Raw genomic sequence first — 16,862 nt, 5'->3', positions numbered from 1 at the left:
GAGCGAGAGGGGAAAAAGGAGGAGCTGATGCCAGGGGCTTACATGGAGAGCAAATGTTTTGAGAATGATGAGGGTAACGAATGTACAAATGTGCTTTGTACAATTGATGTATGTATGGATTGTGATAAGAGTTGTATGAGACCCCAATAAAATTATTTTTTTAAATCTCCTAAGATTGTTGGGAAAATTGAACCAGATAATGTACCTGAAACTTCTAACATATTGCTTAGTAAATAGAAAGTACTCCATATATAAAAAGAAAGTCATAGTTTCTTGGGCACACCAGACCTGTAAGGTCTTTATATAAAATCGTCAGTTGCTCTTAAGCAGCATGTTAGCTAACTACCATCTCTGTACAACTCTCTGCTTTGTCATTAATGATTACCTGCAAGATTGTCAAGCATGAAGTTCAGTAGCTTTCGGGTTCCATCTGGGTCCTGGTATAAGTTCAGAATATCCTGTGATAAAGGATTGCCTAGTACAAAAGACAAAAATTAAAACACAATTTATTAGACTTTTTATGATATGATAAAAGATGTATAAAACTTTAAATTTCATGAAATTATATAAATTTGAAGCACTTCTTGAAAAGATAGTTTAAAAAAAAACTTCAAAAGCATTGTCATATATACACACACACACACACACACAGTTTTCCTAAAACTTAGATTTGTCAAATTCAAACACACATACCTATTAATCATGGTTAATTCCAAAAAATTTTCACAACCTGATTTCTTGAAAAAATAATTGTACACTTATTTTTAAAGAGAAGGGTCTTGGTGGTGCTATTGGGTAAACACTGCACTGCGTAACTATAAAGTGCATCAGTTCAAACTCACTAGCAGACTACTCCCTCAAGAAATAAAAGAGGTTCCGTGAGATGAATATACAACAAAAGACTTTCAGACAGATTTGGGGAGAGAAATAGAGCGCACAGAAATGAGAGAGCCTAACTGCTAAAGCAAAAGCAAAGTTAAAATGCAGAAAACACACAACAAAGAGTTAAAAATCTAAAATATTGATCAACAAAGCATTTTAACGAAAGTAAGGTATCTGACCTTTTACACAGTGCTAGTAGTGTAAAAATGTGTAACTAATTTGCAAATCTGGCTGATAGCTTAAAATTGACTGGAAGATTGGAAACATCCTGAGGGTGACAGAAATCTTGATCTAGGTGACAGCCACACAGGTAAACCTTAGCCAAAATTCATCAAAAAGGAGGAAAAAAAATCATCTAGTAGGATACATCAACATTTGGGTATTTTATGTGACGATAAATCTTATTTGGAGGAGTCACAATCATTAGAAACCAATTAGACACAGATGAAAAGAAAATTACTAATAGTAAAGTTTATCTAAGGGAATCACTCAAAAGAGATAGAAAACAAAACATTAAATGATATGGAGTCTACCAGATACACAGTCCACAGGATCTAAATCCTTTGCTCAATTATTAGAATCATGGCTGGGTCTGGGCCAAAGATCAGATCTACCAGCCACCTCCATTAGAAAACGGCGATGGCCACCTGTGAATCTTTGGTCCTTGATGCGGTTGCATTAAGTTAGTCTGGCCCCTACTGGATCTCAGCAGTTCCAGCTTTGTCTACCATGTTGGGAACAGGACAGGAGAGCAAGCATGAAGTAGTTCTTGCCAAGATGCTATCATCAACTGATATTTAATCAAGTTCCAATGGTAACTGAATGTGAGTATTAGTATAATTCTCAATAGTGCTGAAATGATTGGATATATACACAACAAAGAAATACTTCTTGCACCATATATAAAAATTCATAGAAAATGGAACATAGACTTATACGTAAAGCATAGAACTATAAAATTTCTGGAATAAAATCTTCAAAAGATCAGATTTCTTACATGAAATACCAAAGAAATGATTCACAGAAGCAAAGTGGTAAAGAGAACTTCCTCAAAATAAAAATAAAAATGCTCTCTAAAAGGCAGTTAAGAAAATAATACATACAAGTCACAGAATGCAGAAAAATCTGCAAAACACATATCTAAAAGAGGAGTTCTACACTAAATCTATTATAAACTCTCAAAATGCAATTAATTAGGGAAAAGAAGCAACCCAATTACAAAAGTAAGCAAGATTTAAAGACACATTTCATCAAAGAAGAAAGAGATGGGAAGCAGCAGATGAGAAAGATAGTCATCATTAGATATTCCAGAAATGAAATTTGAAACTACAATATTACTACCGCCCATCACCTGTTAAAAAAAAATTTGATGTATATAACAAGGTCAAATGCTCACAAAGATGTGTAGCTACTCTCATATATTTGGTGGTAATGCAGAATGATAAACCTGTTTTTAGAAAGTTTGGCAGTGTGTTATAAAGTTTAGCAAGCTTTAAAAGTTGGAATCAACTTGATGGTAATGAGTTTGGTTTGGTTTTACTTTGCAACTTTTAAGGAGCCTCCTTGGAGGCCCTTTACAGTAAATGTTAGGCTGCTAATTGCAGGGTCAGGGTTCAAACTCACTAGCCACTCTACAGCAGAAAGGTGTTACATGTTCACATAAAGATTTACAGCTTTGGAAACCCTATAGATTAGCAGTTCTCAACCTGTGGGTTGCAACCCCTTTGGGGGTCAAACGACCCTTTCACAGGGGTTGCCCAATTCATAACAGTAGCAAAATTACAGTTATGAAGTAGCAATGAAAATAACTTTATGGTTGGGGAGTCACCACCACATGAGGAACTGTATTAAAGGGTCACGGCATTAGGAAGGTTGAGAACCACTGCTATAGAGAGTCACTATGAGCTGGAATCAACTCAGTAGCAATAGGTTTGGACCACGCAACCCACAAATCCTACTCTGAAGATGTTTACCCACTCATTAATCAAACCCATTGCTGTTGAGTCTATTCTAACTCCGTGTTCAATAAAACAGAGCAGCACTGCTGCAAAAGGTTTTAATCTTTACAGCAGACTGACCCATCTTTCTCCTGTATAGCAGTTGGTGGGCACAACAGTCAACCTTTGGGTTCAAAGCCAAGTATGTAGACACTGTACTACCTAGACTTCTCCAAATAGCCAAAGCAATTCAAACAAAAAAACCTCAATAACCTAAGAGAACTCATACTTGGTATAATAATAGGCATAAAGAAAAATAAAATAGATGTAAGAGTCTAGAAATAAACTCATGCATCTATGGTGAACTGATTTTCAACAAGGAGGTTAAGTAAATTCAATGAGTTAAGCGTCTTTTCAACAAATGATGCTAGGACAATTGGATTTCAATAAACCAAAGAATGAAAATAGAGCCATACCTCACACCATATATAAAAATGAATCAGAGAACAAAATGTGAGAGCTAAAATCTTAAAATCCTATGAACAAAATATAGGGATATGACATGAGAAACCATTTCTTAAACAATAGGTTTTATATTACACCAAAAGCATGAGGAGCAAAAGACAAAATAAAGGTTAAATAAGACCTGATTAAAAAATGTTAAACTTTTATTCATCAAATATCAAAGGATTTCATTAACATACTGTGATAGGCAGGTTTATTGTGCCAACCTGGCCAATGAACACATGTGGGATTAATTTAAGGGTGGAGAGATAAATGGATCGGCAAGCCTCACCTTTCTTGCCTCGTGCTCTTTGATGAATGGACCAATGTGCGGCTGCCTTAGCTGGTTCTTTGCCTCAACTTGCAAGCTACACTACCCGTGGGACACCTAACCATGGAACCGTGTTGCTATAGTTTGAGGTTCCTTCAAGACCTGCTTCGCCACGCTACTGGAGTATACATCACTTGAGCTGGAGACTGTCGGACCCTGTCATCTGGCTGTTGGTGCCCTGCCTTGCTATTTGCCTGTGGCTGGATTGCCTGAATTACTCTACAGAGGACTCAGCTGTCTGCTTCCTTGACTTGCACCCAGCAGCCCTCGAGATTTGAAGAACTGCCAGTGTATTAGCTGTCTCAGGGAAGTGGAAGAAATGCAGCAATAAAGAGATGGGCTGAGTCTGGCCACTAACACCTGTGGATTTGGTTTACAGGAAAAAGAGAAGACAAGAGCGGGCTGACTGATCTAAAGTTTATGACCTAGCATGAGGGGGGTTAGGCTTGTTGACGAGCTCATGGTCTAAAGTCAAGGCAACCAATGGGCACCCTGGGGAGGCTAAGTGAGACAGCACACATTGAGTTGGCCAGAACCCGACCAGATGAAGAGAAGTTATTTGAGCCTGTGAACTGGTGTATACTGCTGCAGACTTTATAGATGGCCTGTCCTGATTTGACTTTGCTTATGGATGCAGGCTCACAAAGTTCCAACTGGAATGAAGATTCTTCACATCAAAGAATATAATTGTCTCCTCAGAGCACTGGGTTGTTGTAAGTGGGCAGTATAGAAATTTGATACTCAAAATTGGGGGGATAAAGGCAGGAAGTAGATGGCTTACAAACTTCCATGAATATACTCATAGGATTATAGGATTACGGTGTAGGTGTTACTTAACCGCAATTGTTAGGCATAGGATATTTTTGTTTTGTTCACTTATAAAATGTTATGTTTAAATGAGGATGGGACATTTTTAATTGTATTCATTTTAGTTTTATCCTAATAGGTACAGATATGAATTTGTTATTGTTTGTTTGAAAATTATATGTATGGCTAAAGAATTGGGTACAGATGCCAAGTTGGCAAGGGGTAGATTGTGATTGTTAAGGTTTATTGTGTCAACCTGGCCGATGAACACATGTGGGATTAATTGAAGGGCAGTTTAATTGAAAGGCGGAGAGATACATGGATCAGTGAGCCTCACCTGTCTTGTCTCTTGTGCTCTGATGGTCGGACCAGTTGCGGTTGCCTTAGCTAGTTCTCTGCCTTAGCTGGCAAGGCTCACTTCCTGCAAGACATCCTGAGGAGAAGCTACAAGGACCTACCCTGATGCAACCCTGGGTGCTGGAGAAGCCGCATGGAGACCCTTGCCAGTACTCAGATGCTTACACGCTCACTGATTCAGCTTGCCTCCTGCATTCAGCTTCATTGCATGTGCTTTGTGAGTTTGAGGAGGACTTTGTAGATCAGTGTTGGGCATTGGGGCTAATCTCGGACTTATGGGCTTGCACTGAACTGGATTGGGATGCTTTCCTAATGTACACTTACCCTTTATGTAAAACTCTCTCTTATAAAATATGAGTGTCTATAAATTTTGTTTCTCTAGTATACCCAGACTAATTCACATAGTAAAGGATAACCTTCAGAATGGGAGAAAATTTTGGGGCTATCCTATATCTGATAAGGATTTAATATCCAAATACATACCTGTAATCTCTAAAATATATAAAGAACTCTTATAACTTAACAAAAACCCAACAACTCCATCAAAAACTGGGCAAACACCTTCAATATTTATGCTATTTATCTCACCAAAGAAGTATAAAAATGGTTAACAAAAGATGTTCAATGTCATGTGGGAAATAAAATCAAAACCACAATGAGAAAATATCACTTCACACCTATGAGAATACCACAATTAAAAACAAGAATGAAAGAGGTTTCAGGCAAGGATGTATAGAAATTGATTCACCATTGTTGGTTGGAATGAAAACAGTGGATCTCAAATATATCATATGATCCAGCAGTCCAAATCCTTGTTATAGGCTCAAAAGAAGTGAAAAGAGGAATACAAAGTTTGCTATAGTTCTATTAATAGTACAAAAATTGAACCTAAAAGCCCATCAAGAAATTAATAAACAAAATGTAGTGTATGCATAGAGTGGAACTACTCAGTCATAAAGTAGAATGAAGTCCTGCCGTCTGCTGCAAAATGGATGATCCTTGGATATATGCTCAAATGTTAGTCTGAGAAGAACAATTGAACCCACTTATATAAAACAAACAGATATAGATAAAACAGGCTCATTAGTGATGACTAGAAGTAGCAGGGAACGAGAACAGGGGGAGTCACTACTCAGGGGAGAATAATTTAGTGGTAGAATAATATGGAATAAGTAAGTAGTAATAGTGGCACAGCATCATAAATGTAATCAATGTCGCTTACCATATATACTTGAGTATAAGCCAACACAAATCTTAGCTTATCCTCAGTATATACAGTAATTATACATGCAAAAATTGAGTTGGCAAATGTTTTGTGATAGACAATTTACTACATACCAAAACAAACAGCGATTAATACGCTTTTAAAAAATGAAACTCAACAATGATCCATTGAAGAACATAACTAACAAACATATGGTGAAGCTAATAAAAGATATAAAGCAAATAGTTAAGAAGAGGGAAGCTGTATCTTTAAATAGAACAGTCTATAAAAAGTGTAGAGAAATTTACTAACAGTTTTAGGGAAATAAAACTGAAAGCTCAGAAAAACTACAAGCTTTATTTACATAGGTGTATTAGTCTAGGTACTTTGGAGAAACAAATCCACAGCAACTCATGTATAAGAGAGAGTTTTATGTAAAGAAAATGTGCATCACGAAAACATCCCAACCCAATGCTGCCCAAGCCCACAAATCCAACATTAACCCATTAACCACACCAGTCCACAAAGTCCTCCACCTCACATAACAGAGGCAATGATGCCGACTGCAGGAGGAAAGCACAGTCAGTGAGCGTGTAAGCATCTCAGCGCTGGCAGGGGTCTCCACACGGCTGCTCCAGCACCCAGGGCTGCATCGGGATAGGTCCATGTAGCTTCTCCTTGGGGATGTCTTGTAGGAAGTTAATCTTGCAAGCTGAAGCAGGGAACTGCTAAGGCAGCTGCACCCAGTGCAACCATCACAAAACAGGAGACCCGAGAACTAGAAAGGCGAGGCTCACCACCCATTTATCCCTCCACCTTTCAATTAGCCCCACATGTGATTATCGGGCAGGCTGGCACAATTAACTAATTCAACAGGGTTCAGTAAAGCTGATTCACTTTCAATTAGAAACCCTGACTAGTTCTTTTGACTTCACATATATTAAGGTAGAAATTAAATATCTTCCACAAATACACAAAAATAACTTTACAGCACTATTCTATCAAATTTTCAAATAGAAATTATTTTGCAGATAAGAAATATTACACGAGCTTAAACCTTGATATCCAAAAACCAAACAAGGACTCAAAAAAATCAAACTCACTGCCATCAAGTCAATTCTAACTTGTAGTGATTATGTAATATAGGGCAAGGTAGAAATGCCCGGGTACATTTCTGAAAATGTAACTCTTTATAGGAGTAGAATGCCTTGTTTCTCTCCCCTGGAGCAGTTGGTGGTTTCAAACTGCTGACCTTGCAGTTAGCTGTCCAATGCATAACCACTATGCAACCAGGGATCCTTGACAAGGAAAATTGAATAAAATAAAGAAAACATAGGTCTACCTCACTCATGAACACAAACAGAAACAAACAAAAATACTGATAAGATGAAGATCAAGGACTACAGCCTTCAAAATGGACTGCAACTCAAATGTACAAAAATTAAAATTCTCACAAATGCCAATATATAACATCAGGATAAACGAAGAAAAGATTGAAGACGTTATCAAGGATTTCATTTGGCTGGGATCCACTATCAATGTTCATGAAAACAAAGTAAAAAAAAACAAGTGATATACTGCACTGGGTCAAACAGCCGCACATGACCTCTTTTAACATGTTTAACAGCAAGGATATCACTTTATGGACTAAGGCGCACTTGACTTAAACCATGGAATTTTTCAACTGCCTCTTATGTCTGTGAAAGTTGGACATTGAATAAGAAGACCAAAAGAAAATCGAAGCATTTGAATTATGGAGCTGTTAAAGAGTATTACAATTACCATGCCAGAAGAACAAATATATCTTTCTTGGAACAAGTATAGCCAGAATGCTTCTTAGAAACAAGGATAAGGAAACCTGGTCTCATACTTCTAACATGGTATCAGGCAAGAACTGTTTCAGGAAAAAGACATCATTCGTAGTAAAGTGAATAGGGAGTCAAGAGGAGATCCTCAAAGAGATGGATAGACACAGTAGCTGCAACAAAGGGCTTAAGCCTAACTGTGAGGAAAAAACCAGACTAAGCAGTGTAGTACAGAGTTGCTAGGAGTTGGAGCCTGCACAGCAGTACCTAATATCAACAAGCTAGAGCCCAAGGCTTATCTATCTCACTCTTGACGCACAGAGCTTCTTCAAGTAGTCAAACAACTAAATATAAATAGGCCGTAACTGGCTTGCTTCCCAAGTTGGGAAGACTGACTTGCTACAATATTTGCAGCTTGCTGACAAACAGCTAAATCCGCGGACCTCGATTCCTCAGTTTTAATGCAAGCCACTGTACATTGCTTGCATCTGAACCCATCTTACTGCTTATGTAAACTGTCCTCTATCTCTGGCCCACATATGTCATGTCTTCTCTCACCAACATGAAAATCACTGGCTAATGTAAAGGAGCCCTGGTGGTACAGCTGTTTGTGCAGTGAGCTGGTAATTGAAAGGTCAGCAGTCTGAACTCTCAGCCACTGCACAGAAGAAAGATGAGGCAATCTATTTCTATAAAGATTTTATAGCCTCAAAATTCATAAAGAGCAGTTCAATTTTGCCCTAAAGGGTCACTATAGTTTAAAATCAACTCAGTGTCAGTGGATTTGGTTTGGTTTTGATAAATAGGGCAAACTATAGTTCTTGACAATTTTTATAAAATTAAATCCAGCATCTTATTAAAATATTTAGCAAACATTGTAACAAATTTTATCTGTCAAGAATTTAAGTGTGGCTTACATTAGTGGAGGGAGGAAGGCATCTCAATAATACAAACACCAATTCAACTTATTAAATGAGAAAGACAGTATGTCAATAAACATATTGAAAGTATCCTATGGAATTTAGCATCTAAGCACAGGTTAGCAAAATAGGAATAGAAAACTGCTAAAACAATTTTTAAACTGTTTTAAAATTGCTAAAACATCAAAAAATGGCTTTTGCCAAAAAATTATATAAATGACATTATCATTCTTAATAGGAAAATATTAGAAAAATAAGAGTGTTAAAAACAAATATATCCATGTACTAGCCTGTGTAAACTGGAATAACAAATCCACAAAAACTCATAGGTATATAAGAGAGAGTTTTATATAAAGGGTAAATGTACATTAAGAAAGCAAAAAAAAAAAAAAAAAAAAAAAAAAAAAAGAAAGCATCCCAACCCAGTGCTGTCCAAGCCCTGAATCCAACATCAGCCCATATGTCCAACATCAATCTACAGTCCTCCTCAATCTCACAAAACACACACAATGACGCTGACTGCAGGAGGAAAGCACAGTCAGTGAGCGTGTAAGCATCTCAGCGCTGGCAGGGGTCTCTACACGGCTGCTCCAGCACCCAGGGCTACATCAGGGTAGGTCCATGTGGCTTCTCCTCAGGGATGTCTTGCAGGAAGTGAGCCTTGCCAGCTGAAGCAGGGTACTGGCTAAGGCAGCTGCATCCTGGTCCGACCATCAGAGAGCAAGACACAAGACAGGCGAGGTTCACCGAGCCATTTATCTCTCTGCCCTTCAATTAATCCCACATGTGTTCATCAGCCAGGTTGGCAAAATAAACCTTAACTACCGGCATCTCAATCCAGTATTAATGCTTCCATTCTACAGTGTACTAAATTGATCTAATCAATGCATTAAGATAAGGAAAAGAAATTAAATGCGTAAACATTTGAAAGAAGCAAAACTATTAGCAGATGAAATGATTTTCTGAATATAAAACTCAAAAGAAGTGCCAATTTTTAGAGAGAATGTGAGTTTAGCCAAGATGGCGTAGTACAAAACCAGCTTTAAGAAATCAATTTTATTATCTATACCCCAGCAGGTGGGAAAACTTTTCTAAAATAATATGCTTTACAATAGATACCAAAAGCTTATGATACCTAGAGACAAACCTATCAAAAGATACACTTTGACCAACCTGAAAACAGCCATAAAACTTTATTTACAGACATTAAATAACATCAAAAGATAAAGAGAGATCCCAAATGCATGAGTAGGAAGACTTAGTATCAAAAAAATGTCGATTTTTCCTAAATTGACCCAGATAGTGAATGCAATGCTGAAGTCCAAGCAAGCTATTTCATGAAAAGTGACAAGCTATTTTCTTAGGTATAAGAAAGAATAAAGGCACCCACTGCTAAAATTAGAAAAAACTGTGAGGTTCCCAAACCAGATATCAAACCTCAAGATAAAGTCAAAATAATTGTAACAATAGTGACTAGTGCAAGGTTGGACAAACTGACCTTTAGAAAAGAATAGCAATCTCCAAAACCAACCGACTACTTATTATCTAATTAATTGGCAGGTGACATGGTTCAATATTTCTTAAATTAAAAGAACTGATGAAAACTGTAAAATTGATTATCCGTACTGAAGGATTCTATGAGCAAAATATCGAATGATGCAAGAAGCATCAAAAGATGATGAAAAGGTCTTAAACCAAGCAGCTTCTAAGTGAGGTATCAACTAAGTTCACGTGGAAGAAGCATATCAGCCTATGTGATCCAAAGAGTCTAAGTAATAAAACTCAAATCCAAAGAAGGGAACAGCATTAGAAGTTTAAATTCTAAACACCTGGTTTGCAGAAAGCTATGGATGATAGTGGAAGTCCAAAATCCATTTGCAGGATCCTCCTCACATGGATTTATCCTCAGTGAATCCTCTCTGAACCTAAGATGGAGTTTATGAATCGCCTTGCTATTAGACAGAGAGCACTGTAAAGTCAATTATGGCAGATGTAATTAGGTTAAAATTTAATATCTTATTTAATTTCCCTTTTGATCCATTTTAAAGTTATTTCAGTTTTTATTATTTTCTGCTTTTTGATTAAGGTTTGTTATGTTTTGTCCAGTCATTGTTGGGGTTTTTTGTTTGCTTTCTTCCTTTTTGTGTTTGTATGATTTACTGTATATAGAGTCCAGGATATGTAAATCTAGAGACAGTATCTGGACAGTAATCTATGGGCATGGCAGGGGAGGCTGAGGGGAAAGGGAGCAAGAACAACAATGAATATGAGAAGAAAGTCTTCTGAAAGTGATGTGATAATGACCATACACTCTTCTTAATATGAACGATTAAATTGTATGACATGTGAAGTATATGCAAATAAAACTACTTTTTTTTAAAGATGGAAAGAATGCCCTGTGTCAAAAAGTAATGGTCAATGTTCGACCATTTCAAGAGATAGCATAGAATCAAGAACTGATGGTACTGAAAGAAGTCCAAGATGCACTGAAAGCATTAGCAAAAAAACAAGGTTCCAAGAATTTACAGGAAACCAACTGAAATGCTTCAAAAACTGATGCAGCTCTGGGAGTACTCACAAATCTACGCCAAGAAATTTGAAGAACTACCTGGCAAACCAATTGGAAGAGATCCGTATGTGTTCCCAATCCCAAAGAAATATGACCCAACAGAATGCGAAAATTTTCTAACAATATCATTAATTTTACATGCAAGTAAAACTGGCTGGAAAAATTTTTTTTAAATGACTACAGCAGAGTATCAACAGGGAGTTGCCAGAAAGTCAAGGTAGAATCAAAAGAGGATTCAGAATAAGGCAAATCATTGTTTCTATAAGATGGATCTTGGTTGTGTGTTTTCACTTGGTGTACTTGTGTTTTATTGCATATGAAAGGGCATTTGACTAGGTGGATCATAACAAATTATGGGCAACATTTCAAAGAACAGGTATTCTAGAACACTTAATTGTGTTCATGCAGCACCTGAACATGGACAAGGAGGTAGTCTTTTGAACAGAACAAGAGAATATTGCACGGCTTAAAATCAAGGGAAGGTGTGCATCAGAGTTGTAATCTTTCAGCATACTAATTTAATCTGTATGCTGAGCAAGTAATCTGAGAAACTAGAAGAGAAGAATGCAGCTTCATTAATAAAATGAGAAGTAGAAAAAAGGCACACATACCCCTCTCACAATTTCATGGCAAAATGGCATCTCAACGGGAGTAAATTCTTAGTGTCTTTTTAAAATATCAATGTTATTTTTTAAATCATTTTATTGGGGGCTCTTACAGCTCTTTTAACAATCCATGAATCTACTGTGTCAAGCACACATTTGTACATATGTTGCCATCATCCTTTTCAAAACATTTCTTTTCTACTTGAGCCCTTTGTATCAGCTCATTTCTTTTCCTGCCTCTCCCCAACCCCCTCCGAACCCTTGATAAATTATAAATTATTATTATTTTCTTATCTTACACCATTCACTGGCTCCCTTCACCCATGTTTCTGTTGTTCGACACCTGGGGTGGGGAGTGGGGGTTTAAACATTGATCACTGCGATTGGTTTCCCTTTCTCCCCCACCCTTCCATTGTTATTTTAAATACTCAATTTCTTTGGTTTCTTTTCCACACAAAACACCAGCATGTGGCTATAAAGACTAATTTAAGGATACCAGAAAGATGTTTACTTGTGTTTTACTGACTATGCAAAGACATTTGATAGTATGGATCATAACAAACTATGGATACCCGAGAGATGCATGAGAATTCCTGAACACTTCAATGAGTTCATGCCGAACCTGTACATGGATCAAGAGACGGTTCAAGTGAGTACTGCATAGTTTAAAATCAGGAAAGGTCTACATCAGAACTGTATCCTCTCCTCATACTTTTTCCAACTGTATGCTGAGCAAATAATCTGAGAAGGTGAACTATATATGAAGAAGAATGCTGCATCTGGATTAACAACTGTGGTATGCAAATGATACAACCTGCTTGCTAAAAGTAAGATCAAGGCTTATAGCTTTCAGTATGGATTATAAATCAATGTAAGGAAGACCAAAATCCTCACAACTGCACCAGTAAGAAACATCATGATAAATATAGAAAAGATTGAGGCTGTCAAGAATTTTTTTGCTTGGATCCACAATCAATGTTCATAGAAGAAGCAGTCAAGAGAGAAAACAATACATCTCAAGAGTAAATCTGCTGCACAAAAATCTCTTTAAAGTGTTGAAAATTGAGTGCCCCCCCCCAAAACAAAAACAAGCACATATGGAGAGTTTAAAGAGATTATTGTTGATTCCTTTCTTGAGATGGGCTGTGTAAATATATAGTATATTTCTTTCAAAACAAACAAAAAATCCCTCCAGAGTGGTTTGAGTGGCTTTAAAAAAGAGGAAAAGTAAAATTGAAAAGGACTTGAAGTCTTTAGTGACAAATTCATCTCACACACACAAAAAAGAAAAGCCATGATATTTTTCAATTTCCACCTTTGCATATTAAAATTGGGCACCGAATAAAAACGGGCAAAGAAGAACCTATGCACATTTGGATTATGGTGCTCGCAAAGAATACTGAGAGTATCATAGACTGCCAAAAGAACAAAGGCATCTGTCTTGGAAGAAGTACAGCCAGAATGCTCCTTAGTGGCAAGGATGGCAAGACTTGGGCTCACGGAAAGCCAGTCCCAGGAGGGCATAATTCTAAGTGGAGGGGCATCAAAAAAGAAGCAAACCCTCAACAAGATAGATTGACGCAGTGGCTGCACTGATAGGTTCAAGAATTAGAACAATTGTGAGGATGGCACAGGATTAGTGTTTTGTTCTATGGTGCATGAGATCACTAGGGCCAGAACTGACTCAACAGCACCTAACAGATAACAATTATTTCATGCTTTACACCTTCCTCAGAACATAAAGCTACAATCACTGAGGTGTTAGTCCCCGGCAACCCCATGTACAACCACAAGGTTTTCAAGACCATGACCTTGTAGAGTCATCACCTCAGGCCTCTCTTTTGAGGTACCACTGGGTAGATTTGAATCAGCAACTTTTAGACTAACAGTCAAGCACTCAACAGTCTGTGTCCTCAGGGAGAGTCGTTCTCCCACTGCCATGGAGTCAGTTTTGACTCCGAGCAACCTTACTGTAGAGAAGAGAACTGTCTCGGTGGGTTTCTGAGATTGTGACTCTGGAAGAGGAGATAGCCTCATCTTTCTCCTATTGAGTGGCTAATTGTCTAAAACTACTGACCTTGGAGTTTGTTAGTTGCCATTTAAACTTATGAAGTAAGACATGCTTTCTTTTCTTTTTTGCAAGTGCTTTACTCATCTATACTGGGTCACTTAAACAGAAAGTGGAGTAACAGAAAACTTGGCAGATTATCACATAAGTAAATGTAAATATAGCATTTTCATGAAGACATAAAAAATCTTCAAAGAAAAACAAAATATGTATATATTCGACAATGCTTTGATTGTTCTTCATTCTTCAAAATCATTAAATTAAATGTTTAATCAATATCTGCATTTAGAGCTCTGAATTAAAGACAAAACTCCACCTACACTCTGACATGAAAGAAAATATACATTTACATGAGTATGTAAACTATTTTTATCCCAAGCTGAGGAGCATAAGAAAATCAGAGGATCAGCATTTTAGATTAACATCTTATATTTTTTAAAGTTATATAACAATCATTTTAGTGTTATACTATAGTGTTTTCCCTCAGAATACCTCAATATTAAGTGTGAATGTACATTTTTAAAAAAAGACTTACTTACCTTTCAAACCTAGAGTTTGTAGCTGGAAGAGCCGACCAAGTTCATAAGGCAAAACCCGTAACAGATTGTTATTTAAAAGCAATTCCCTGTTTTAAAAAAAGACATTTTTGTTTTAGTTTAATATGTCAAGTTTAACAAATATCTACAATCGCTGTTCTTAATCTTCCAACCAACATCTCATAAGTTGGAATATCAAGCTATATTTCTGAATGTTTATCCAAAAGTGTTGTTTAATATTCAAATACCATGAAATATCTGTCAGAATTTAAAATGGTTGTATAATATATTTGTTATCTAACAGAAACTAGAGGTGTACAAATTATGTATCGTTCTCACACTAATCTACTCCCAGTTCCCCAAATGCCTACCAAATGCAAATCAAAGTGACATTATACAGATAGTCTGGAACCAGTATATTCACACGATGAACAATCAGTGACACAGAACATAAATATTAAAAGGAAACAAAGGCTACCATATATGAAATCTAAATTTATGGTTGGAAAAATCCGGGAAATCTATATAGGGCAAAAATAAGGGTGGGGGGGAGGGAATGACCATTACTGGATCATTGTAAGGTGATGGTGAACAGCAAGATTCTTATTTTTAAACTTAATTTTTAACATATAAGTGTTAAGAGCATACAAGTCTTTTAAGAAATTCTTAAGAGACCTTAAGGCATTAGACAAAAAGCCATTATTACATTTAAGGCTAACTTATGACATTGTAATACGAAATATAAATATACCTAACCCTATACAATCAGTTATGTTGCTAAAAATGTTATTTCCAAGAAAACCATATTTCCCCAATTACTTCTGATTAACATAATCCAATACCTGAGCCTAAACTGAAGCTTTTTTTATTTTAACCTCACATGACCTCAAGTTTGGGGTAACATGTTGATAACCACATTTTTATTCAGGAACTTCTAAATTTTAAAGCTGATCTTCTTACACACAAATCCAACAGTAGCTGAGTTAACACCCCATAATTTACTTATCAGATAAATTTAGAATTTTATATAGTGAGTCATATCTATAATATTTCCTCACCTGAGAGACACCATATTTCCTAGTTCTGCTGGTAAACTTCTGAGTTTATTGGATGACAGATCCAGGTAAACCAGATTATGAAGCTTGGCAATATCAGGTGGAATGCGACTAAGATAATTATCATTTAGGTGCAGCGCTGTCAAGTGTGTCAATGACCAAAGTGATGTACTTAAGCTCCGCACTCTACCTAAAAGGCAAGATATTGAGGTATTAAACTCAAGATCCAAGAATAAAACTGCAAAGCAACAAGGAATAAAAAGTGGGAAAATAACTGCAAATACATGAAAATATTTTATTTTAGCAGTTTAATTTTGCACTTAATACCATTGATTGCTTATAAATGGAGCCTACAGTCCTTTAACTTCTCACCGCTTTGTCATGAGAACCATTCTTTATAGTGGACCATCTATGTATTAAATGCCATTTAGCATAATGAGGATGTGTTGAGATCATGATGATTAAATAGAAAGCATAGGATTGAATAAGCTTTTGTGGTAGAATAGCCTTCTTTTTTTTTTTTAAGTCTTAGATAAAACAAAAGTACCTTTCATATAATCCATGAAAATTGAGTAAAACGTTTATACCTTTCCAGGGCCTGGACTAAGCTACCAATTTTGAACAGAAAAAAATTTGGCAGAGCTAACCACCACAAAAAGCATTTTATTTCCACAGGACACGTCTTCTCCAACTTTCTGATTATAAAATATATGCTGCGAACTCTGGCCAAAGGTTTTGCATTACATGCAACATGCTCAATGAAACAGTTATATTACGACTTCATCATTTAGGCAGCAGATATAACAATTTACCGCACTATAAAAAAGATTCAGAAATGTTGACTGATTCATAATTCTGGTTTTTACTACTTATTAGCTATAAACCAGAAAAGCTAAAATCACTGCCATTGAGTCAATACTGACTCATATTGACCCTATAGGGCAAAGCTGCCCCTTTGACTTTCTGAGACTGTGACTGTTTACGAGAGTAGAAAACCCTGTGTTTGTCCCTGGAAGGAACTGTTGACTTTGTGGATCATAGCCCAACATGTAAACACTATGACATCAGGGCCCTTTATTAGCTTTAAAAGCCTAGGCAAATTATCAGTTTGCCTCAGTTTCTACAGAAGGTGTGATATCATCTAAACTACAATAAGAATTAATTATGTAATATAATTTATATAAACGTATTTTACAAACTCAACAAAGGTAAAGTGGTATTTTAATTATGTATCAATTTCCATGGCTAGATTCTGATAGTAAGAGACAGTGGAAGCTAGAGA

General features: G+C 36.5%; 1 protein-coding gene across 1 annotated transcript in view; it reads right to left on the bottom strand.

Annotated features, from left to right (window-relative positions):
- Nucleotides 1–16,862, bottom strand: part of CNOT6L (CCR4-NOT transcription complex subunit 6 like) — a 61,183-nt gene that overhangs the window by 41,298 nt on the left and 3,023 nt on the right. The window contains exons 2-4 of the mRNA XM_004703216.3: nt 15,584–15,770; nt 14,529–14,614; nt 386–475 (exon numbers count right to left, since the gene is read on the bottom strand). Coding sequence (XP_004703273.1) covers nt 386–475; nt 14,529–14,614; nt 15,584–15,770 — 363 coding nt within the window. The remainder of the gene's footprint in view (nt 1–385; nt 476–14,528; nt 14,615–15,583; nt 15,771–16,862) is intronic.

The sequence above is a fragment of the Echinops telfairi genome, unplaced genomic scaffold (genome assembly GCF_000313985.2).
Source record: "Echinops telfairi isolate 266 unplaced genomic scaffold, ASM31398v2 ScPeMD7_7468;HRSCAF=8506_0, whole genome shotgun sequence".
Classification (NCBI taxonomy): Eukaryota; Metazoa; Chordata; class Mammalia; order Afrosoricida; family Tenrecidae; genus Echinops; species Echinops telfairi.
Note: the sequence above shows the minus strand (reverse complement) of the source record. Positions and strands in the feature narration are given on the sequence as shown.